We start from the raw sequence: 23469 nt of genomic DNA on the forward strand, positions 1-23469 counted from the left end.
TTTCTCTCCATTTAGTTTGATGTTGGCTACTGGTTTGCTGTATATTGCTTTTACAGTGTTTAAGTATGAGCCTTGAATTCTTGATCTTTCGAAGACTTTTTTCATGAAGGAATGTTGGATTTTGTCAAATGCTTTCTCAGCATCTTGGAGGCAGTTAAAGCTATGAGTTTTCCTCTTAGGACTGCTTTCATTGTGTGCCATAAGTTTGGGTATGTTGTGGCTTCATTTTCATTAAACTCTAGGAAGCCTTTAATTTCTTTCTTTATTTCTTCCTTGACCAGTTATCAATGAGTAGAGTGTTGTTGAACTTTCATGTGTGTGTGGGCATTCTATTGTTTAAGTTGTTATTGAGGAGCAGCCTTAGCCCATGATGATCTGATAGTATGCAAGGAATTATTTCAATCTTCTTGTATCTGTTGAGGCCTGACATGTGACCAATTATATGGTCAAATTTGGAGAAGGTACCATGAGGTGCTGAGAAGAAGGTATATCCTTTTGTTTTAGGATAAGAAGTTCCATAGATATCTGTTAAATCCATCTGTTTCATAACTTCTGTTAGTTTCACTGTGTCTCTGTTTAATTTCTGTTTCCATGATCTGTTCATTGTAGAGAGTAGGGTGTTGAAATCTCCCACTATTATTGTGTGCAGTGCAATGTGTGCTTTGAGCTTTAGTAAAGTTTCTTATATGAATGTAGATGCCCTTGCATTTGGAGCATAGAGGTTCAGAATTGAGAATTCATACCTTTGATGAATATGAAGTGTCCCTCCTTATCTTTTTTGATCACTTTAGGGTAAAAGTCAATTTTATTTGATATTAGAATGGCTACTCCAGCTTTTTTCTTGGCACCATTAGCTTGGATCCTTTTATATTGAGGTAGTGTCTGTCTTTGTCACTGAGGTGGGTTTCCTGTATGCAAAAAATGTTGGGTCCTGTTTATGTACCCAGTCTGATAGTCTATGTCTTTTTATTGGGGAATTGAGTCCATTGATACTAATAGACATTAAAGAAAGGTAACTGTTGCTTCATGTCATTTTTGTTGTTAGAGTTGGAAATCTGTTCATGTAGCTATCTTCTTTTAATTTTGTTGGAAAATTACTTTTTTTGCTTTTTCTCGGATGTAGTTTCCCTCCTTGTGTTGAAGTTTTCCATTTATTACCCTTTGTAGGGCTGGATTTGTGGAAATATATTGTGTAAATTTGGTTTTGTCAGGGAATACTTTGGTTTCTCCATCTTTGGTAATTGAGAGTTTTGTGGGATATAGAAGCCTGGCTTAGCATTTGTGTTCTCTTAAGGTCTGTATGACATCAACCCATGATCTTCTCGCTTTCATAGTCTCTAGTAAGAAGTCTGGTTTAATTCTGACAGGCCTGCCTTTATATGTTATGTGACCTTTTTCCTTCATTGCTTTTAATATTCTTTCTTTGTTTTGTGCACTTGGTGTTTTGACTATTATGTGGCAGGAGGAATTTCTTTTCTGGTCCAGTCTATTTGGAGTTCTATAGGCTTCTTGTATGTTCATGGACATCTCTTTCTTTGGGTTAGGGAAGTTTTCTTCTATAATTTTGTTGAAGCCCTTTAAGTTGGAGGTCTTCACTCTCTTCTATACTTATTATCCTTAGGTTTGGTCTTCTCATTGTGTCCTGGGTTTCCTCGATGTTTTGCGTTAGGAACTTTTTGCATTTTGTATTTTCTTTGACTGTTGTGTCAATGTTCTCTATGCTATTGTCCGCATCTGAGATTCTCTCTTCTATCTCTTGTATTCTGTTGGTGATGCTTGCATCTATGGTTCCTGACTTCTTTCCTAGGATTTCTATCTCCAGAGTTATCTCTCTTTGTGATTTCTTAACTTTTTCTATTTCCATTTTTAGATACTGAATGGTTTTGTTTAGTTCCTTCACCTGTTTGGTTGTGCTTTCCTGTAATTTTTAAGGGATTTTTGTGTTTCCTCTTTAAGGACTTCTACTTGTTTGCTTGTGTTCTCATATAACTCTTTTAGGGATTTTTGTGTTTCTTCTTTAAAAGGTTGAACCTGATTACCTGTGTTCTGCCGTATTTTTTCAAGGGAGTTATTCATATTCTTCTTAAATTCCTCTATCATCATCATGAGATATGATTTTAGATCCCAATATTGCTTTTCTGGTGTTTTGAGATATCTAGGACTTGCTGTGGTGGAAGTACTAGCTTCTGATGAAGTCATGTAGTCTTGGTTTCTGTTGGTAAGATTCTTACATTTGCCTCTCACCATCTTTTGATCTCTGGTGTTAGATGTTCTTGTTGTCTACGGCTAGAACTTGTTCCTTTTGTGTGTCTGTAAGCCTGTGTCAGCACTTCTGGAAGCACTCCCCAAAGGCAAGCTCTCTGCTTTCGGTGAAGGGGCAGAGTTGATTGTGGTTCTGCAGAACCTCCTCCTAGGTGAAGAAGGAGGTAGAAAGGATTCTGGGCCAGCTGCCCTGCTGCTTCTGAGCCTTGTACCCCCTGGCTGGTCCCACCTTAGAAGGTCACCAGAGAGAAAATGGAGATCTCACCTGATTCTCTGGGTTAGAGCACTCCCTGAAGGTAAGCTCTCTGCTTGCAGGGAAGGGGCAGAGAGGGCTGTGGATCTGCAGAACCTCCTCCTAGGTGAAGAAGGAGGTAGAAAGGATCCTGGGCCAGCTGCCCTGCCACTTCTGAGCCATAATATCTCTTAATTAGGGTTTCACTGCTGTGAGTAGACACCCATGACCGAGGCAACTCTTATAAAGACAACTTTTGTAAAGGGCTGGCTTACAAGTTCGTAGTTTCAGTCCATTATCAAGGCAGGAGCATGATAGCATTCAGGCAGTCATGGGGCTGGAGGAGCTGAGAGTTTCACCTCTTGTTTGGAAGGCAGCTAGGAGAAGACTGGCTTCCTGGCAGCTAGGATGAGAACCTTAAATCCCATGCCCACAGTGATGCACCTACTCCAACAAGGTAACACCTACTCCAACAAGGCCACACCTCCTAATAGTGCCACTCCCTGGGTCAAGCATGTACAAACTATCACATCCCATGTCCTTCTTTGTCTCTGACAGAGGGAGTGCAGTGGTACCTGTATCTCTCAGGCTGAGGCTGATCCTCTGGTGTGGTTTGCTTTAGCCTAGTCTTTTATTCTTCTATTCTAGGATGAACTTTTTACAGACTGGCATTAGAACAATCTGATAGTTTATATTGGTGATTATATTCAGAGTTGTAAAATGATTCTGCCTCTTTGTTTCTTTCAGGTCTACTTACTATGAAAGGTTTTATTAGAGATGGAATGTAGATAATGTGAATAAGCTACAGTGAGTGATCCAAACCACCAAATATCAAGTAGCTGTATTCATTGCGGTATATTTTCCTTTTGAAAATCAATGTGATGAGAGAATGTTCACTAGATATTTTCAAGAATGGGTATATAGGACAAAATACTTATAGTTTTATTATGTTTGAAAACTGTCCTCATCTTCCATCTATATGACGAGTCCATTGTTGATATGCTGGGCTTCTTTTCCTCTAGCTATGGTCATCCAAGGGCACACTGGAGTATTTTGGCTTCTAGTTTAAGAGACACAGTCCATCATGGCATAGGAGGAAGAAGGAGCATGTAATCACATTGAATCCATAGTCAAGCAATAGAGAAGGAGTCAGGGATTGTTTCATAAGGGCTATGATCTGGGTTTGTATCTTCAACACCTACTTAAGAGCTGGAGATGGTCTTACTTGCCTTGCTTGTTACTCCACTGCTAGGAGGGCTGGGTCTGTATGACAATAATAGGATCACTGAGACTTTTGGACTAGCAGCTTCACCCAAATAAACAAAAAACAAAAAAAGCAAACAATAATGAGATCTAGGCTCAATGAGAGTTTCTACCAGAAAAGCAGACCATGATAGAGCAGGACATCTAGTGTCTTCTGTGGGCTCTGTGACCTAACAGAGGATGTCAAGCATACAACACACACCCATTTGTATATTGCAACACGAACACACGCATACCACACACACACACACACACACACACACACACACACACACACACACACACAGAGTAGACAGGAAGAGGGTCACATTATCAGATTTGAAGGCCTACATCTGGCATCATCCCTTCTCTAGTGAGCCTCTCCTTCCTAAGTAACTGCTGGCTTCATAGGCTACTGGATATATCATAATACAAAATATACTCATTCCAGCGTCAAACCTCTTTATACTGTTTAATAGTACATGCACTTTTCAAAAGTCCAATGTTCATGTTTCTATTGAGTCTCAAAAAAAATCTCTAGAGTCCATATAACAGAATAAAAACAAATGACATTATCACAAAGTTCAATGGTAGTGGTTAAATATTCCCTGTCTGAAAGGAAGGAGTGTGCTAAAGAAAGAGGGCAACCTCAGCTTCATTCAGTGAACTTAGAAGCTAATGGAGCCTGGGGGCTAGGAAAACTAATCATTGTCACAACAGGTGAAAAAAGCTAAAATCAGATAAATATGTCAGAATAAAAGACAATAATAATTTTTCTTAGATACATATCATAGAACAATATAGTATAAGCCATTGCTTTAATTATATATGTTTGATGAGCACATATCTCTCATTCTTATGGAAATCACCTTTTTAGGTACCAGTGGAAACATGACATTGTCTCAAGAAGACAAAGAACAAAAATAAATAGGTGTTAGAAATATTCCACTAAAGGAGCAAAACACATTTGTGAGAAAAGCAGATTCAATAGTAAGCAGGCTACACATCAGAAAGAGAAAGAAACCAGCTGTGAAAATGGTGAAACCAATCCTTCTCAAGTTTCCCTTTCATTAGTTCACAGGCAGTAACGCCTTCCTTTACTCACTTGAAAATTTAAATCAAAGCAAAGCAACAAGGTTTGTCAACGAAGCCATGCCCAACCAATCATTAATATATTTTATTTGTGTTCATTTTGTTTTTTTTTTGAGAATTTCATGTATTCCTGTATTATATTTTTAAATTGTTATTGTTCTCTCTATATATAAAACACATATACATATATATACATATATTCACCCACACATAAACCCACATGCACACACACATATGTGTATATATATATGTGTATATATATGTGTATATATTATATATATATATATAAATGCATAAGTATATGAATAAACTGGTTGAGTTAATGTAGTGTTACATGGAAGTGTATAATGTCAGGACTGACCAGTTGATATTGGATAATCATTTAAGGGTTCATCCATGGGGAAGACTTATTTCCCATCTCTTAGTAGTCATTAGTATGTTGTAGTGCTCTGTCTATAGATGGAGTCCTTTGAGATTTGCCTCTTTGTTATTAACATGACAATTACATTTGTCCTTTTCCAGTTCTTATTTACACAGCCATTTGATTGAGGTATTATGGGTGTTGTGTCCCTGTCATTTCTAGATGACACAACTCAGGATCAACTTCCCAATCCTCTGGCCTTTAGCAATCTTTCTGTCCCATTGTGTACTGTAATGATTCTTGATTCATAAGTGCAGGAATGGTACTATAAGATGTATCCTGTTGATGCTGAAAATTCCACAATAAATTGTTCCCTGCATTTTGAATACTTGTGGCTTTCTGGGATGGTCTCTGTTTCAAAGAGAAGCTTCCTTTATGAGGAATAAGAGCTACTCATATCTGTGGATGGAAGGATAATATTTAAAATACAATTAGAAGCTAGGCTGACTTAATAAAATGGGAGGGGATAGGTACTCCTCTAAGATCCATATTTCAATAGCCAAGATAGTTGGATAGGTTTTGAGTACCAGGCACTATTTCTTTTGAGTAGAGTCAATTTACATCCAATTAGAAAGCTTTTGGTTACCAGAAAGATATGCATGCCACTATTGCATCTTTAGGAGTATCTCTCAGGGATGTTCCTAACCCAAGAGACTCCTCTATCAAAACCTGTTTTCATACTACCAGAAGGTGTTATGCAAGCTGTCAAAGGAGAATCAATCAATAGTTCTACCTAGCAACAACTATGAAGTGCAACATATAATGTGTATTGATCAAATCCACCCCAAATTACTTCCCCTTGAATTCCTCTTACAACCCAGGAACCTCACTTTGTGTGTCCACTAAAAAAAGCCCACTGAGTTCACATAGTGATGCATATATGTAAATGGGTACATCCATCACAGAATGGGTATAGGAATCATATCCTTGAGACAAAATATGACTCTTTTCACCATTTGCCATCACTTTCCAAAAGCTTCTCAGCTGGGTGTAGGACTTCATGTGCCAGTTCCCCATCCATGCTGATATTTTGTTTTGTTGATCTTGAAGACATTCATTCATAACTGCTGTGAGTTCTGGTGTCAGTGGTTCTGTTGTGTTAAGAAAATACCTTTCTCCCCCCTGCAGATTTCTTCTACCTTTACTCCTACATTTTTTTTCTGTCCCCTTGTGGTAGTTTGACTAGGTTTGGCTCTTATATTTTCATGTGTTTAAATACTTGGCCATAGGGCATGGCACTATTAGGAGGTGTGGCCTTATTGTAGGATATGTGCCACTGTGTAGGTGGGCTTTGAGGCCTCCTGTGCTTAAGATCTGCCCAGTGAGGAATTCCAGTCTCTTCTAGCTGCCTTCAGATCAATATGTAGAACTGTTGACTCCTGCAACACCAACTCTACCTACGTGACACCGTACTTCCCACTATGATGATAATGGACTAAAAAGCTGAAAGTATAAGACAGCCCCAATTAAATATTGGCTTTTATATGACTTGCCTTGGTCATGGTGTCTTTTCTAAGTATTAAAATTCTAACTAAGACAGAGTTCATACCAGTGACTGACTGGGTTATTGCTGTGACAGGCCTGACTATGTTTTTGTTTGGAAGAATATGGACTTTGGGATTGAACTTTGGGAATTGGACTTTCTGGATTTAGAGTCAAGAAGAGGGGTTACTTGGATAATTGATGATGGTCACATCAGCTAGAGCTACAAAATTAGTGCTGATTGAGAAGAAACCAGGATGATTGAGGCAGAATCTTCTGGAAAGTGTTTTTTTGAGAGCACAAAGAAGCTGTGTTTTAGAGATAGACCTCGTGCTGGCAGCTTGTCTTAGTGATGTATAAGAATCACCCAGATGTTACTGTTTTCCATGGCATAAAGTTGTCAATGAGGAAAGCTGAGACTTGGCACTGGGAGAGGCCAGGCAAGGCCAATGGTGAAGTTAAAGCCCCAGGGGCAATTGTAGTTGAGGCTTGGCACCATGGCACATGTGTAAGAGAGGATATTAGTGAAAGTGCATCCTAGTTGTAGCAGAAGATTCCAGTGTTTTAGAGATGCCAGTACCATGGGATGACCACCAAGAATAGAAGCAGCAGTGGAGTGGAACCCTCTGGAGTCTAGAAGATAAGCTGTGGGTGCTACAGAGGTCAGAGGTGGAGAAGTGATCCAAGCTCTTTGGAGGAGCCCAGAAGATCATGTGTAGATCCCAGACATTGGACATTGACTTATTCATTCATTGTTAGAGTTCAGTTGTTCTTCGTTCAGTTTGTGGCTGTGCTCCGATTCTTCCCTCTTGTAGAAGGTATTTAATTCAAACTTAACAATTATAAGTGCCCACAGCTGAAAGACTTTGAACCTTTGAAAGGGTTTTGGATTTTTAGAGAGGTGGGATATTTTAAAGATATACATACACTTTAAGTTGTAAAGATTGTGGGACTTTTAAAGTTATTTGTATTTTTAATTGTTCATGTATTTATATTCTAAATATTGCTCTCCTTCCTGCCCACTAAGTGTTCTTCACCCCCTTCCCCCTCCCATTTACCTCTGTGTGTTCCCCCATCCACCCTGTCACCCATCTACCCCCTGCATCCCCTTTCCCTGCAGTGTCAAGTCTCTGCAGTATTAGGCACATCCTCTCCCACTGAGGCCAGACAAGGAGTCCTCTGTTATGTATGAGCCAGGGGCCACAGACCAGCCCATGTATGTTCCTTGATTGGTATCTTACTCTCTGAGAACTCTCAGAGGTCTGGTTAGTTGATACTGTTGGTCTTCATATGGGGTTGCAATCTCCTTCAGCTTCTTCAATCCTTTCCTTAACTCTTCCATAGGGGTCTCTGACCTCAGTCCAATGGTTGGCTGTAAGTATCTGCATCTGTCTCAGCCAGCACTATTAGAGCCTCTCAGAGGACAGCCATGCTAGGCTCCTGTATTTTGCCATCTTCATCGTTGAATTTATCTTGATTTCCAGCAGTTTCTGCTCTCTGGCTGAAGAAGATGAACCTTTGCAATGTAATAAAGGCCTTCTACCTTTACCTTTCAATATAATATGACAGGCAACAGCTTTTGGGATACCCCAATCCAGTTGTTCAGGACCCACATTATGGTCAAGTTGCACATCTGTTACATATGAGCAAGGAGGCCTAGGTCCAGCCTGTTTATGTTCTTTAGTTGGTGGTTCAGACTCTAAGAGCCCTAAGGGTCCAGGTTAGTTGACTCTGTTGGTCTTCCCGTGGAGTTCCTATCCCCTTCTGGACCCACAATTTTTCCTCCTGTTCTTTCATAAGAGTCCCCAAGCTCGGTCCACTGTTTGTCTGTGGGTGTCCATATCTGTCTGAGTCAGCTGCTGGGTGGAGCCTCTCAGAGGACAACATGCTCCTGTCTGCAAGGATAACAAGAGTATCATTAATAGTGTTAGGGATTGGTGTTTGCCCATGGGATGGTATTACACAGAACTCATCTACTTCAGTTGTGCCTGGGTCAGGCCTAAAAACCTGATCACAGAACTGAGGCATACACTTCAAAAGGAGTCAGCCTCCTGAGGTAGTCAGTCACTGACATCTCCTAACTCAGAGGTGTTCCAGATTGATCTCTGCTATAATCTGTGGAGAGATCTGTGTGCTTTCTTTATTCAGGCATAAAGGTGCCCTAAGAAATATTTAGTTATAGCTAACACTGAGATTGAACATTATTTCCTGGCCTTCATAGTGTTTCAATAATCCTAATTGATTTCCTAGCTGGAGTTAGTTTGGAATTTCTACAAAGGAGCTGTTTTATCAGACAGGGTGTCTCCAAAGTTAGAGATAGCAGCTAGGTCCAAATCATCAGAGCAGTCCCATAAAGTTAGAGATAGCAGTTAGGCACTATTTATCAGAGCAGTCCCACACAAGGCAGAATTGCTTTACTGACTAGAGAAAAGTTATAGGACTTCTAGCACTAATTATTTATGTTACAGCCAAGGAATGCTAAAATACAACCCTCAGATGCTTGCCTCAGACAGACCCTGAGAATTTATCTTGGGGCTGCCAGAACAGCCCAAGAAGAAGGACACCACTGCTCCCCTGCCTTGCACCTGGCTGGTTGATTGTACTGACCTTGATGTAACCATCTCCTGCCTACGTGACTTCTGTAGTTTGCCCTGTTTTGCTGTATACTATATAAGCCTGATTTCTACTTTGTACAAATTACATTCAGTTATAACACTCCCTTGTGTCGTGTCTGTTTGTCATTTCTTCACCAACACCTTTTCTACCTAACTAGGACCCTCTTCCCCCCATGGGTTGAGGGAGGCCCAGACTGGCCGGCCCGTGGCAGGATGGGTCTCAAGTTGGGTTGGTTATTGGTTGGCCATTTCCTCAGTATCTGCTCCCTCTCCCATGCCTGCATTTCTTGTAAACAGGATAAATTCTGGGTTGAAAATTTTGTGGGTAAGTTGGTGTCTCTATCACTACACTAGGGTTCCTGTTATCTGGATACAGAAGGTGGTCTATTCAGGTTCTATATCCCCAGTGCAGTGAGTCACATTTAAGGTCACCCGTACTTAAATGTGATTCTTGGATGTCTCCCTTATCTAAGGTCTCTGTCTCCTCCTGGAGATGCCCCTCTCTTTCTAGCCCTCATCAGTTGCAGATTTCCATTCTTTCTCACGGCCATTTAGCTATCTCTCCTGTCTTTCCCCACACCTGATCCTGAACATCCCATTCCCTATTCCTTCTCCTACCCAGTTCCCTCCCTCCACCTGCCTCTTATGACTATTCTATTCTCCCTTCTAATTGAGATTCAAGCTTCCTCACTTAGGCCTTCCTTCTTGTTTTGCTTCTTTGGGTCTGTGGAGTATAGGATCAGTATCCTGTATTTTATAGTTAATATCCACTTATGAGTGAGTACATACCACACATGTCCTTTTGGGTCTGGGTTACCTCAAACTTAGTATGAGTATGGTAGTCTCAAGTTCCATCCATTTACCTGCAAAATTCATGATGTCTTGGCTTTTAATAGCTGAATAGCATTCCATTGTGTAGATGTATGACATTTTCTTTATCTACTCTTCAGTTGAGGAGCATCTAGGTTGTTTCCAGTTTCTGGCTATTAAGAATAAAGCTGCTATGAACATAGTTGAGTGAGTGTCTTAGTGAGATATTGGAGCATCTTTTGGGTATATGCCCAGGTGCTGGGGGCCAGCCCTGGTGATTCTTCTTTCTTGTTGGTTCTTCTTGAGGCAGTTGTCCCACTTTTTGGTCTCCCCTCTGAAAACTTCCCACCCTATGCCTCCTCCCCTTTGCCTCCACAACCCCACCCACTCCCAGCTCACCCCTCGAGCATCCCCTTTGATAGGGCAACAAGCTTCCACAGGACCAAGAGCCTCCCCTCCCATTGATATAGTCCTCTGCTATATGTAGTGGGAGCCATGGACCCACGCATGTGTACTCTTTGGTTCTTTGGTTGGTTGTTTAGTCCCTGGGAGGTCTGTGGGGTCCAGCAGATTGATATTGTTGTTCTTCCAATGGGGTTGCAATCCCCTTCAGTTACTTCAGTCCTTCCCCCAACTCTTCCATTGGGATCCTTGGTCTCAGCCCAATGAGTGGCTGTGAGCATCTGCATCTGTCTCAGTCAGGTGCTGGCAGAGCCTCTCAGTGGACAGCCATACCAGGCTCCTGTCTGCAAGCACTTCTTGTCATTAACAATAGTGTAGAGGTTTGGTGTCTGCAGTTGGGATAGATCCCAAGGTGGGGTTGTCTCTCGGTGGCCTGTTCTTTAGTCTCTAGTCCATTTTTTTTTTTGGTCCCTCAGTTTCCTTTAGACAGGAACAATTCTGGGTTAAAATTTTTGAGATGGGTGCATGGCTTCACCACTCCACTGGGTGCCATGTCTAATTACTGGAGACAGTCTCTTCAGGTTCTATCTCCACAATATTGGGTATTTCAGCTAATGTCATCCCCTTTAGGTCCTGGGGCATTCCTCTTACATCCCTGGCATCTGGGGCTTTCTAGTGGTTCAGCTCATTCCCCATCTCCAACTGCTATTCATATCTATTCATTCTCCTGGCCCTCTGAACTTCTCTCCTGTCTCTTCCCATACCTGGTCCTGCCCCGGCTTTTCCACTCCCCCTTCCCTTTCCCACCCAGGTCCCTCGCTTCCTCTGTCTCCTGTGATTACTTTGTTTCCCCTTCTAAGTGGCATTGAAGCATTTACACTTTGGCCTTCCTTTTTGTTAAGATTCATATGGTCTGTGAGTTAAATCATGGGTATTCTGAACTTTTGGGCTAATATCCTTGTATCAGTGAGTACATACTATGTATGTCTTTTTGGGTCTGGGTTACCTCACTCAGGATATTTTCTAGTTTCATCCATTTGTCTACAAAATTCATGAAGTCATTTTTAATAGCTGAGAACTATTCCATTATATAAATGTACTACATTTTCTGTATCAGTTCTTCCATTGAGGGACATCTGGGTTGTTTCCAGCTTCTAGCTATTGTAAACAAGGCTGTTATGAGCATAGTGGAACATGTGTCCTTGTTATATGTTGGAGCATCTTTTGAGTATATGCCCAGGAGTGGTATAGATGGGTCCTCAGGTAGAAATATTTCCAATTTTCTGAGGAACCACCAGATTATTTTCCAAAGTGGTTGTACCAGTTTGCAATCCCACCATCAATGGAGGAGTGTTCATCTTTCTCCACATCCTTACCAGCATGTGCTGTTACTTGAGTTTTTGATCTTAGCCATTCTGATTTGTGTAATGTGGTATCTCAGGGTCATTTTGATTTGTGTTTTCCTGATGATTAAGAATGTTGAACATTTCTTTAGGTACTTGTTGGCCATTTGAGATTCTTCAGTTGAGAATTCTTTGTTTAGCTCTGTATCCCATTTTTTAGTTAAGTTATTTGGTTTTCTGGACTCTAACTTCCTGAGTTCTTTGCATATTTTGGATATTAGCCCTCTATCAGACGTAGAGTTGTTAGCGATCTTTCCCCAATCAGTAGGTTGCCATTTTGTCCTATTGACAGTTTCTTTTGCCTAACTTAAGCTTTTCAGTTTCATGAGCTCCCATTTACCAATTTCTGATCTTAGAGCCCAAGTCATTGGTGTTCTGCTCAAGAAATTTTCCCCTGTGCAGATGTGTTTGAGGCTCATTCCCACTTTTTCTTCTGTTAGATTCAGCATATCTGGATTTATGGTGAGGTCCTTGATCCACTTAGACTTGAGCTTTGTACAAGGAAATAAAAATGGATTAATTTATATTCTTCCACAAGCAGACTGCCAGTTAGACAGTTGAAGATGCTTTCTTTTTTCCACTGTATGGTTTTGGCTTCTTTGTCAAAGATCAAGTGACCAAAAGTGTACGGGTTTATTTCTGGGTCTTCAATCTTATTTCATTGACCTACTTATCTCTGTACCAATACAATGTCGTTTCTATCAGCATTGCTCTGTAGTACAGCTTGAGGTCAGGGATACTGATGCTCCCAGAAGTTCTTTTATTATTAAGATTTTTTTTCTATCCTTGTTTTTTTGTTTTTCCAGATGAAGTTGAGAATTTTCCTTTTCATGAGTGTGAAGAACTGTTTTGGAATATTGATGGGAATTGCATTGAATCTGTAGATAGCTTTTGGTAGGATTACCATTTTTACTATGTTAATCCTACCAATCCATGAGTATGGGAGATCTTTACATCTTCTGAGGTCTTTTTTGATTTCTTTTTTTCAGGGATTTGAGGTTCTTGTCCTACAGATCTTTCACTTGGTTGGTCAGAATTACACCAAGATATTTTATATTATTTGTGGCTATTTTGATGGGTGTTGTTTCTCTTATTTCTTTCTCAGCCCATGTGTCCTTTGTATAAAGGAAGCCTACTGATTTTTTTGAGTTAATTTTATATCCAGCCACTTTGCTGAAGTTGTTTATCAGCTCTAGTTCTCTGGTAGAGTTTTTTTTTGGAGGGGGGATTGCTTATGTATACTATCATATCATCTACAAATAGTGATACCTTAACTTTTTTCCCCCAATTTGTATCCCCTTGATTTCCCTTTGTTACTTTATTGTTCTAGCTAGAACTGCAAGTAACTATATTAAATAAATAGGAAGAGAGTGGGCAGCCTTGTCTTGTCTCTGATATTAGTGGGATTGCTTTTATTTTCTCTGTATTTAATTTGATGTTGAGTGTTGATTTGCTATATATTGCTTCTATTATGTTTAGGTATGTGCCCTGAATTTCTAATCTTTCTAGGATTTTTAACATGAAGGAGTGTTGTAATTTTGAAGGCTTATCCAGTATTTTGAGACGATCATGTGGTTTTTCCCCTTGAGTTTGTTTACATAGTGTTTATGTTAATGGATTTTTGTATATTGAACCATCCTGCATCCCTGGGATGAAGCCTACTTGATCATGATGAACGATGGTTTTGATGTGTTCTTGGATTTGGGTTGGTAGAATTTTATTGAGTATTTTTGCATTAATATTCATAAGTGAAATTGGTCTGAAGTTCTTATTCTTTTTTGGGTCTTTGTGAGGTTTAGCTGTCAGAGTAACTGTGAATTAGGAAGTGTTCGTTCTGCTTCTATTTTGTGGAATAGTTTGAGGAGTTTGGTATTAGCTTTCTTTGAAGGTATGGTAGAATTCTGCACTAAATTCCCTGGGCTTTTTGATTGGGAGGTTTTAATGACTTCTATTTTCTTTGGAGATATGGGCCTGTTTACAAACTTTACCTGCTCTTGTTTAATTTAGGTACATGCTATCTGTCTAAAAAGGCATTCTTTTCATGTAGATTTTCCATTTTTTTTTCCTTTTGAAGAAAAAAGCCTTTGTGGTAAGATCTGATGATTTTTTTTTTTTTAAATTTCCTTAGTTTCTGTTGTTATCTCTCCCTTGTCATTTCTGATTTTGTTAATTTGAATACTATCTCTGTGTTCCTTAGTTTGGCTAAGGGTTTATCTATCTTGTTGATTTCCTGAAAGAACTAGCTTTTGGTTTTATTGATTATTTGTATCAATCTCTTTGTTTCTAATTGGTTGATTTCTGACCTGAGTTTAATTATTTCCTGTCATTTACTGATTATTTCCTGTAGTCTACTTCTCTTGAGTATGTTTCATTTTTATTTATTTATTTATTTATTTTTGTTTTTTGTTTTGTTTTGTTGTTGTTCTAGGACTTTCAAGTGGGCTGCTAAGTTGCTAGTGTAGGATCTCACTATTTTCTTTATGAGGGCACTTAGTGCTTTGAATTTTCCTCTTAGCACTGCTTTCATGTGTCTCATAAATTTTGCTTTGATGTGTCATCATTTTCATTAAATTCTAGAAAGTCTTTAATTCCTTTCTTTATTTATTCCCTGACCAAGGTATCATTGAGCAGATATGTTCAGTTTCCATGGGTATGTGGGCTTCCTGTTGTTATTGAAGTCTAACCTTAGTCTTTGGTAATCTGATAGGATGTGTGGGATTATTCCAATCTTCTTGTATCTGATGAGGCTTGTTTGTGGCCTATTATATGGTCAATTTTGGAGAAGGTACCATGAGGTGCTCAGAAGAAGGAATAGTCTTTTGTTTTGGGGTGAAATGTTTTTTAGATATCTGTTAAATCCATTTGTATCGTAACTTCTATTAGTTTTGTGTCTTTGTTTAGATCCTGTTTCAATTACCTGTCTATTGGTGAGAGTGGGGTGCTGAAATCTCCCACTATTATTGTGTGAGGGTCTATGTGTGTTTGGGTTGTAGTAAAGTTTATTTTATGAATGTGGGTCCCCTTGCACTTAGGACAAAAATGTTCACAATTGAGACTTCCTCTTGGTGGATTTTTCCTTTGATGAATATGAAGTGTCTTTTGCCATCTCATTTGATAACTTTTGGTTGGAAGTCTATTTTATTGGATATTAGAATGGCAACTTTAGCTTGCTTCTTTGGACCATTTGCTTGGAAAACCTTTTTTCCAGCCTTTTACTAGTACCTGTCCTTGTCACTGAGGTATGTTTCTTATATGCAGCAAAATGTTGGATCCTGTTTATGTATCCAGTCTCTTAGCTTATGTCTTTTTTTATTGTGGAATTGAGTTTGTTGATGTTGAGAGATATTAAAGACAGACAATTCTTAGTTCCTCTTATGTTTGTTATTGGAAGTGGTATTATGTGTGTGAAATTCTCTCTTTTTGGGTTTGTTGTGAGATGATTAATTTCTTGTTTTTTCTTTGGTGTAGAAACTCTCCTTGTATTGGAGTTTTCCTTCTAGAATCCTCTGTAGGCTTAGATTATTAGATATATATTGTTTAAGTTTGGTTTTGTCATGGAATATTTTGGTTTCTTCATCTATGATTAATTAGAGTTTTCCTGGGTATATTAACTTGGGCTGGCATTTGCATTTTCTTAGGGTCTGGATTTCATTTGTCCAGGATCTTCTGGTTTTTAGAGACCCCATTGAGAAATCTGGTATAATTCTGATTGATCTGACTTTATATGTTACTTGCCCTTTTTACCTTACAGATTTTAGTATTCTTTCTTTGTTCTGGACATTTAGTGTTTTGATTATTATGTCACAGGAGGAGGTTCTTTTCTGGTCTAATATATTTGGTGTTCTGTAGGCTTATTGTACTTTTATGGCCATCTCTTTCTTTAGGTTGGGGAAATTTTCTTCTATGATTTTGGTGAAGATGTTTTCTAGCCCTTTGAGCTGGGACTCTTTACTCTTCTATTTCTATTATTCCTAGGTTTTGTTTTTTCACTGTGTCCTAGATTTCTTGGATGTTTTGTGTTCGTAGTTTTTAATGATACATATATTTTTTGACAGTTGTGTCTATATCTTCTATGGTATCTTCTATGCTTGAGATTCTGTCTTCTATCTCATGTATTCTGTTGGTGATGCTTGAATCTGCAGCCCCTGTCCTCTTTCCTAGGTTTTCTGTTTTTAGGGTTGCCTCTGTTTGTGATTTCTTTATTGTTTCTATTTCCCTTTTTAGGTCTTAGACCACTTTGTTCAATTACTTCACCCAATTGATTGTGTTTTCCTGTATTTCTTTGAGGATTTTTTTTGTTTGCTCTTAAGGGCTTTCACCTTAGAAAATAATTAAACCTTAGTGTTTAAGTATGTTTTCCTGTATTTCTTTAAGTGAATTATTTATATCTTCCTTTAAGATCTCTATTATTTTCATTCGATGGGATTTTAGGTTAGTATCATACTTTTCAGGTGTGTTGGGGTATCCAGGGCTTCTTGTAGTGTGAGAGCTGGATGCTGATGGTGTGAAAGTATGTTGGTTTCTGTTAGTTATGGTCTTGTGCTTACCTCTTGCCATCTGGTTATCTCTGGGATTAGCTGACCTGGGTGTCTCTGTCTGAAGTTTGCCCCCTGTGTCCCTGGGTTGCAGCAGATCTCCTGGGAACTCTGTGGCCCTGTCTGCAGCAGATCTCCTGGGAGTTTTGGTGTTGAGAGAATGGGGCACACAAGCAGATCTGCCCAGGTGTAGGTACAGAGCAAAAGGGAAATGGTGTTCTTGCAGAGGGGCGGGGGTTCCACATCCACTGAACTCCTTGGGGATCCCAGCTGCTGCGGTTATTTTGGTGGATGTCTTACCTGCTACCCTGGCTGCATCAGGTCTCCTGGGAGATCTGCAGACTTGAGAGCGAGGTATAGACAAGCAAATCAGCCTGGGCTCAGGTGGAGAAGGGAAAGGAAAAGACCCTGCTTACATTTTGAGTAGTTCATCACATTCTTTTTGCTTTGTTTCCTTCTTTCTTGTGACAAAAATGTTTTTAGTTTGATTTATTCTCATTTGCTTATTTTTCTATAAATGTGTATCCTTCTTGGGTTATAGCTATAGAAATGTCTTCCTGAGCAGTGTTGTAGAGATTTTGCACCATATTTGTTTCTTGTTCTGTAGTCTGTGTTTTCACATTGAAATTTTCAATCAGTTATTTATTGATAATATGAGCTATGGGGCTGAAATGGAAACCTAGGATTTCATTCTGTGAGTGGCTGGGCTAAAGTCTGCATTGAACTTTTGTATCATAGTATGTCTATGCTTTCAATGAGGGTATTAATGAGTTAACAATTAGATCCTAACGCTAGACTTGAGGTAAGTAGAGCTGTTCTGTATCTAAATTATGAAGGTCCTGGATAAGTTTAGAAAAACTTCTCACACTTTTTTTTTTTTACCTTTAGAATCCTGCCTTCACATAGATCTTTGTGAAGCTGGACACTTCAAACCTGTGAGAGCCCCTAGAATCAACCTCTGAATGCTTCTGAGGAAATCTCTTTCTTTGGCTAAGGAAATGGTGATGGTCACTTTTTAGTAAAGGCCTTGCTTATGCTGGGCTTTCTTAGGACCTTGTCATATCCTCTGTACTTCAGTATGCATAGAGGTCTTCACTTCTAACTAGTACATCAAGATGAATCACAAAGTGTTCCTCATGAAGATGTCTTCTAAAACATTGTTCTCACTCTAAAACATTGTTCTCACTCCCTGATTGATAGAAACTAATTTAAATATAATGTGTCAGAATGAATTTTAAGGTTGTCAGGAACTGTAGCCATTCCCTGCAAATTTGGACAAGGTCAGGTTTAATAATGTAGTTCTAGCTAATGGATATTTTTTACCTTTAATGCTATACCTCAGTGATGCAGAAAGATCTCAAATTCTTTGTGTAGCTATTGGGATAGGCATCCAATGCCCACCTTACTCACTATTTAAGAAATAGTCACTATTAAAGTGTATCTGTTTTCCCCTCCACATTAGCACACAGAATTACTCTTACTCTCTGCTCAGTGTCTCTGGAAGCCTGTTATGTGTAAAATCTTTCATATTCATGTGAGAAACAAGTTAGTGGATTAAAAGTATTAAGCTATCAGTATCTCTGAAGAGTTTTACAGTAGTCTTTTTGTTGGTTCCAACTTGGGGTGGGAATAGTGGTCACTGGATTCCAAAACCTAAATACAACCATGGTAATTAGATCCAAAGATGGCAGGTACCTTGTGACTGCCTGGAAACTATGAACGTGAAGGAGGTGGCAGGGTGTTTGTGATGGTTTGACCTGAACAAGCCCTGACTGTGTAAACTAATTTAGGAAGATGTGGCTCCATGCCTCTGCTCTGTCCTCTTGTCACTTGAGATAAATTGGAGTAAAGTGGTACTCAGTACATTTCTTGAAAAAGTGAAATGGAATCATATTGACTTATTTCATGGCCATATTTCTACTTGACCAGACAGGGATTTTGGACTGGTTTGTTCTTCACTGCAGGAGCCCTAAAATACCCTACAGTTTTCTTAACTCAATATTGATTTATAAGAGACTCATTTTAATATAAAGAAGCAACACCTTAGTGTGTTTTCCTTTATTAAAGCAATGGTTACACGTTGTTCATGTGACTTCTGCTATACTAATAGCGTTTTTGGCAACACTTGCCTTTTCCTTTATAACAGGTTCCAACAGAATTAGACAACCATGGGCATTCAAAGTAGTAACAAGCATCTTTTCTTTGGACACATTTTTTTGTGTCAGGGCCAATAGCTGTGAGAAAAGAAAAGAACAGAAAAACCTTAGTCTCTTGGCTATCGCTGTGGTCACCTTTAGCACATTGATGAACGTACAAGAGTTCTATACAAAGTACATACAAAAGAAAAAATTATGACTTGTATTATGGACATGTAATAAAATATGAGCTGTCTTGAACTAACATATCAGGGAGAGTCCCACAGCTAAATAGCCATATAAGTTTTGGTTATTACATTAGAAAAAAACAAGTGGAGAATACTTTCTTTTCTATTCATTTTGAAACAGAGTCTCACTCTATAGGCTTCACTGGCTTGGAATTCATTATTTAGTTCAGGCTGGCTTTGAGTCATCCTCTTAGATGTTAGGATTAAAGGAAGAACCATGATCTCTAGCTGTAGAAAATTCTCACCACTACAAACTCTTCAGTGGGACAGTGGTGCTATGGTGGTGCGAGGAAATGGAGTGGCACTCGGCTTTCCCACCCCAGAACTTTCACAGAGAAGCACCACAGCGTAATCCACTCACTTGCTAACACTAAATCTGACTTCTTGAGTTCTGTCTCGTAGCCTTTCCCTACATTTGGGGGGTTCTGTCTTCTCTTGTGTATGATTGTTGAGAGAGCAATGCCCTAAATCTAACCTTGGCCTCTACAATGCTCATTCCTAGTTAGACCCTTCTGAGGTGACCATCTCCACATTTTGTTTCCTTTTGTGGAGTTGCTGGATGCTGGCATGACTCTAAGAGGATGCTTCATGTATTCTATGGTCCCTGGTGAAACTTGCAGATGAGGCACTAGGATGAGTAATAGAAATCAAATTTTGAAAGCATATTGCTGTTTTTTTGTTTGTTTTTTTTTTCAGAATAAACCATTTTTTTTTTAACTCACAATCACAATACAGTTAGGAGGCCAACCACTTGCCTAGTAACCAACACTACAAGTCTCAGAAAACATCTATAGTTAGAGCTTTTTCATGGCCATTCCAAAGCAATGGAGCTGTTAGAAATATAAGGGTCCACACTTGTACTATCAATTATACAGAACCAATTTTACATCTCTTCAGCTTGGGTTTCTTGACTAGATTAAATCATTTGCAATTCTGCACTGCCACAGCACCTCGTTGAAGCCCCCACAGAGCTTGACATCACCCTGGTTTTGAGCACACTTCAGAAACTGCTTGATCTCTAGAGAACACGGTCCAAAAGACTGCTGGTTCTGCACCTGGGCTCCCTGAGGCTCCTGGTAAGTGATGTCAAGCTTTGCAGGCTCAGCATTGCCACTTCTGCTGAAGCCCCCAGGGTGTGCCTCCATCGTGACCCAGGTTGTGCCTCAATGCAGAGCTCACAGCCATACCAGCTACAGTGGAACCCATCTGGGCCATCAGGCCTGGCTGCCAGGGTGCGACAGCAGGTGAGCCAACTACAGATGGTGCAGCTGCTGCTGGAGGCTGAACTGCAGGTGTTCTTCTGGGAGCAGCCCTCATTTGAGGGGCCCGGCTGGCTGGAGGAGTCACCTGGGAAGTGCAGCTTCAGCTTCCACATGGCATACTGCCATGGACCAGGTTTCAGCGGAAAGCCCTAGTTCTGCGGGATGATGAGTTCTGGCCAGGTGTGCAAGGGATTCGGCTAGCTGTTAATAAATCATATATTGGTGGGCGCCTAGCACGCGAGTTCGCAAGGACATATCTGGGCTACTGCTGAGTTAGGGGTGCCAGGAGACACTGCAGGGGCAGGAGACTGACTTCCTTGAAGTTTTCGCCTCAAATACCGCTGTCACGCAAAGTCTGCGTGGCAGCATACTAACTTGTGTTTGTTTTTCTTAATGGTATCATTAATGTATGCATTGACCTATATGTTTCTCCTCTTTATTTTTGATTGATTTTAATTGTTGTTTTAAATTATCAGCTTGACAGAGTCTAGAGTCACTTGGGAAAAGGGCCTTTGTTATGTCTGTTGAGATTATCTTGATTGGGTTAATCAGTGTGAGATAACACATTTTAACTATGGATGGGATCATTCCCAGGCAGGCATCATGGATCATATAAATGGAGAAACTGAGGAATAATGTACTCATTCATTGTTCTTTGATTTTGGACTGTGGCTTATTGCAGTTTCTTTTCTATTTTCTATGACAAAATATCCTGACAAAAACAACTCATGAGAGACAGGGCTTAGTTCATAATTACAAGCTACAATTGCTCAGTACAAAAATATCAAGATGGCAGGAAGTTGAAGAAGTTAGTTGTCATAACCACAATCAAAAGGAGAGACAGAGGGAAGTGGAGAGGGAGAGGAAGAGAGAAACAGAGACAGAGAGACAGACAGAGACAGACAGTCAGACAGATATAGATACACAGTGAGAGACAAAGAAATAGATAAGAACAGTCAGAGAGACAGTCAAAAAACAGAGAGTGTGAGAGAGTGCAAAAGAATGAGAGAGCAAGAGAGTGAGAGAGCAAGACCATGAGAGTGTAATAGCAAGAGAAAGTGAGAGAGAGCAAGAACAAGATAGATAGGTAGATAGAGATAGATAGATAGATAGATAGGTAGATAAGTATATATATATATATATATATATATATATATATATATATATATATATAGAGAGAGAGAGAGAGAGAGAGAGAGAGAGAGAGAGAGAGAGAGAAAGAGAGAGATAGAGAGAGCTTGCATGCCAGTGCTTAGCTCATTTTCGGCAGTCTTTTACAGTTCAGGCCCTAAACCAGGAAATGGTGACATTTTTTAATGGCCAGGTCTTCTTTTTCAAGTTAATGCAATAAAGACAACCACCTATAGTTAACCTAGACAATCCCTAATTGATATTCTCTTCCCATGTCATTCTAGATTGTGTCAAGTAGACAGTAGTATTTATCAGGTGGGTACTGTGTGACCAGCTAATTCAGTTCCCATTGCCCTGGCTTCCCTGACACAGTGTATCATATACTGAGCTGGGAGAACAAATGAAGACTTTCTTCATTTGTTGTTTTTTTCAGAATATTATATCATATCAGAAAAAGAAACCAAGGCAATTGCTAAGCAGAAGAGGTTTAATAGAATAGGAATATTTTAGAGCCAAGGAGAGACCAAGAACCCAGTTCATTCCATTTCTCCCTGATCTAACAGATGACAAATGTGCCCATTGTCTTCACAGAACAGAAAACCAACAAAGACAGAGCTCGGGCCAGGATGGATTCTCCCAGCCCTGTTTTAATTCTCATTCTATCTAAGCACACTCCTGGCTGAGCACTGCATCCTGCTGCTCCATAAGAACCAATTTCTGGCATTTCCTTTACTAAATTGTGTTAAACATAAGAAAGATTTAGCTATGGGTGTTGTGTGGAGTGATTCAGTTACATTAGGAGTTCAAGATTTTGGTCTGCAGTGATGATGGTTAACTTGATTCCTCATCCTCTGGATTGGGCTCTTGTCCTATTGAACATAAGTTATGTGATTCGAGTAGACTATTCAAGAAATAGGCATATGGCTCCTTTTTATTCACAGGGATACTGTGAGGAATAATTTAAAATGAGAGCCTTGTATTTCATTCTAAGTCTCAGCTTCTTACACACAGCCTGTCAAGACATGCATCATCTGTTATGAACTTACCTAATCTAAAACATCAAGTTCATATTCCCCATTAGGCAAGTGTATTGCAGTCATGTGTTAAATGGGCCTATGAAAGGCCATAAAGGAGCAGGTGCCTGACTCTTGATAGAAATCTGGCCTCTTGGTGAGCTATGTCTTCCTGGGGTAAGAAAGAATGGTTTCTGCAGAGAATATTTTCTAGATGACCATGACAAGAAGGAGGTTGAAGATCTTGGGAAATCTTTACTTCTAGCTCTTCCTTCTGGCCAGGCTCATTGCCCTGATCCCTAGGCCCCAGTATGAAGCCCCTGATGGTCACTGGCTGCAGGATGTTGACCCTAGGAATGCTCTCCTGCTGATTGTTCCTCAGACCCAAACTCATTCATCACCAGTTCTTTGACCCAGTGTCTTCAGTTCTGTTCAGGGGTTCAGCAAGCAGGTCTTGATACTTACCTTGGTTGATCTGGAAGAAGTATAGAGAGAGGATCAGCAGCAGAAAGCAGGAGGTCTTCATGATTGCTGCTCACAGAGCTGATTAAAGACAAGGCCAGAACTAGCCCAATAGAGAGGCAGGAGTAGGTAACATCTGAGAGGAGCCGGAAGGAGGAGGGGCAATCTAGAGTGACCGTCCAATACCTGAGCCTCACTGTGTGTATCCTGAGGAAATTTAAATCCCAATGCATTCTTGCTCTGTTGCCTGGGCCTAGATTTTGCTTTCCTACTGAAAATGCTAAGTGCCACTTGTCTGAACAGGACTCATAAATGCTCCATAGGAAACTCAGACAACTTTTTAAAACTATGTTTATTGCCAAGGGTTTTAAACTTATCATAGTTATACATTTGGTTGGTTTCACTCCACAGTTTGTCCCCGGTTGTTTTACAGTGCAGGATATGGATGAGAGAGAGATGTCTTCCCCAGAATTTCATATTTTTATGATGTAACTGCCATCATTTAAAAAATATGGTGGATATATCACAAACTTGTAGAGGGAAACAGACTATGAAAAAATGTCCATGTATATCAAGAATTTGCTATGAATGTAGCATTCTAAATCGTGGTCAGAGCCAACTAAAAGAAGGGTGGAAACCAGGAGCCTGGATCCTGTCTCTCTGTCAGCCATTGTCCTTATGGTTTCACTGATTTCACCTATACACAGCTGTCTATACTTTCA

The 23469-nt window shown here is 39.8% G+C and overlaps 1 protein-coding gene and 1 pseudogene across 1 annotated transcript; both read right to left on the minus strand.

Annotated features, from left to right (window-relative positions):
* Positions 1-18539: 18539 nt before the first annotated feature.
* Defb1 (defensin beta 1) lies at positions 18540-22855 on the minus strand. The gene is made up of 2 exons (XM_031342631.1): positions 22751-22855; positions 18540-18730 (listed from the first exon to the last, which is right to left on the minus strand). Exons 1-2 carry the CDS (start codon positions 22809-22811, stop codon positions 18600-18602), a joined length of 192 nt encoding a protein of 63 aa, XP_031198491.1. The 5' UTR covers positions 22812-22855; the 3' UTR covers positions 18540-18599.
* Positions 19791-20259, minus strand: LOC116071195 (annotated as a pseudogene).
* Positions 22856-23469: the final 614 nt, after the last annotated feature.

This window comes from Mastomys coucha, unplaced genomic scaffold, assembly GCF_008632895.1.
Source record: "Mastomys coucha isolate ucsf_1 unplaced genomic scaffold, UCSF_Mcou_1 pScaffold22, whole genome shotgun sequence".
Taxonomy (NCBI): Eukaryota; Metazoa; Chordata; class Mammalia; order Rodentia; family Muridae; genus Mastomys; species Mastomys coucha.

Excerpts from the sequence above, each read along its gene's own strand:
- Defb1 (XM_031342631.1), bottom strand. The coding sequence starts at position 22,811 with ATGAAGACCTCCTGCTTTCTGCTGCTGATCCTCTCTCTATACTTCTTC. Across the intron at positions 18,731-22,750 it reads CTTCTTCCAGATCAACCAAG|CTATTGGCCCTGACACAAAA; the intron begins GTAAGTATCAAG and ends CTTTTCTCACAG.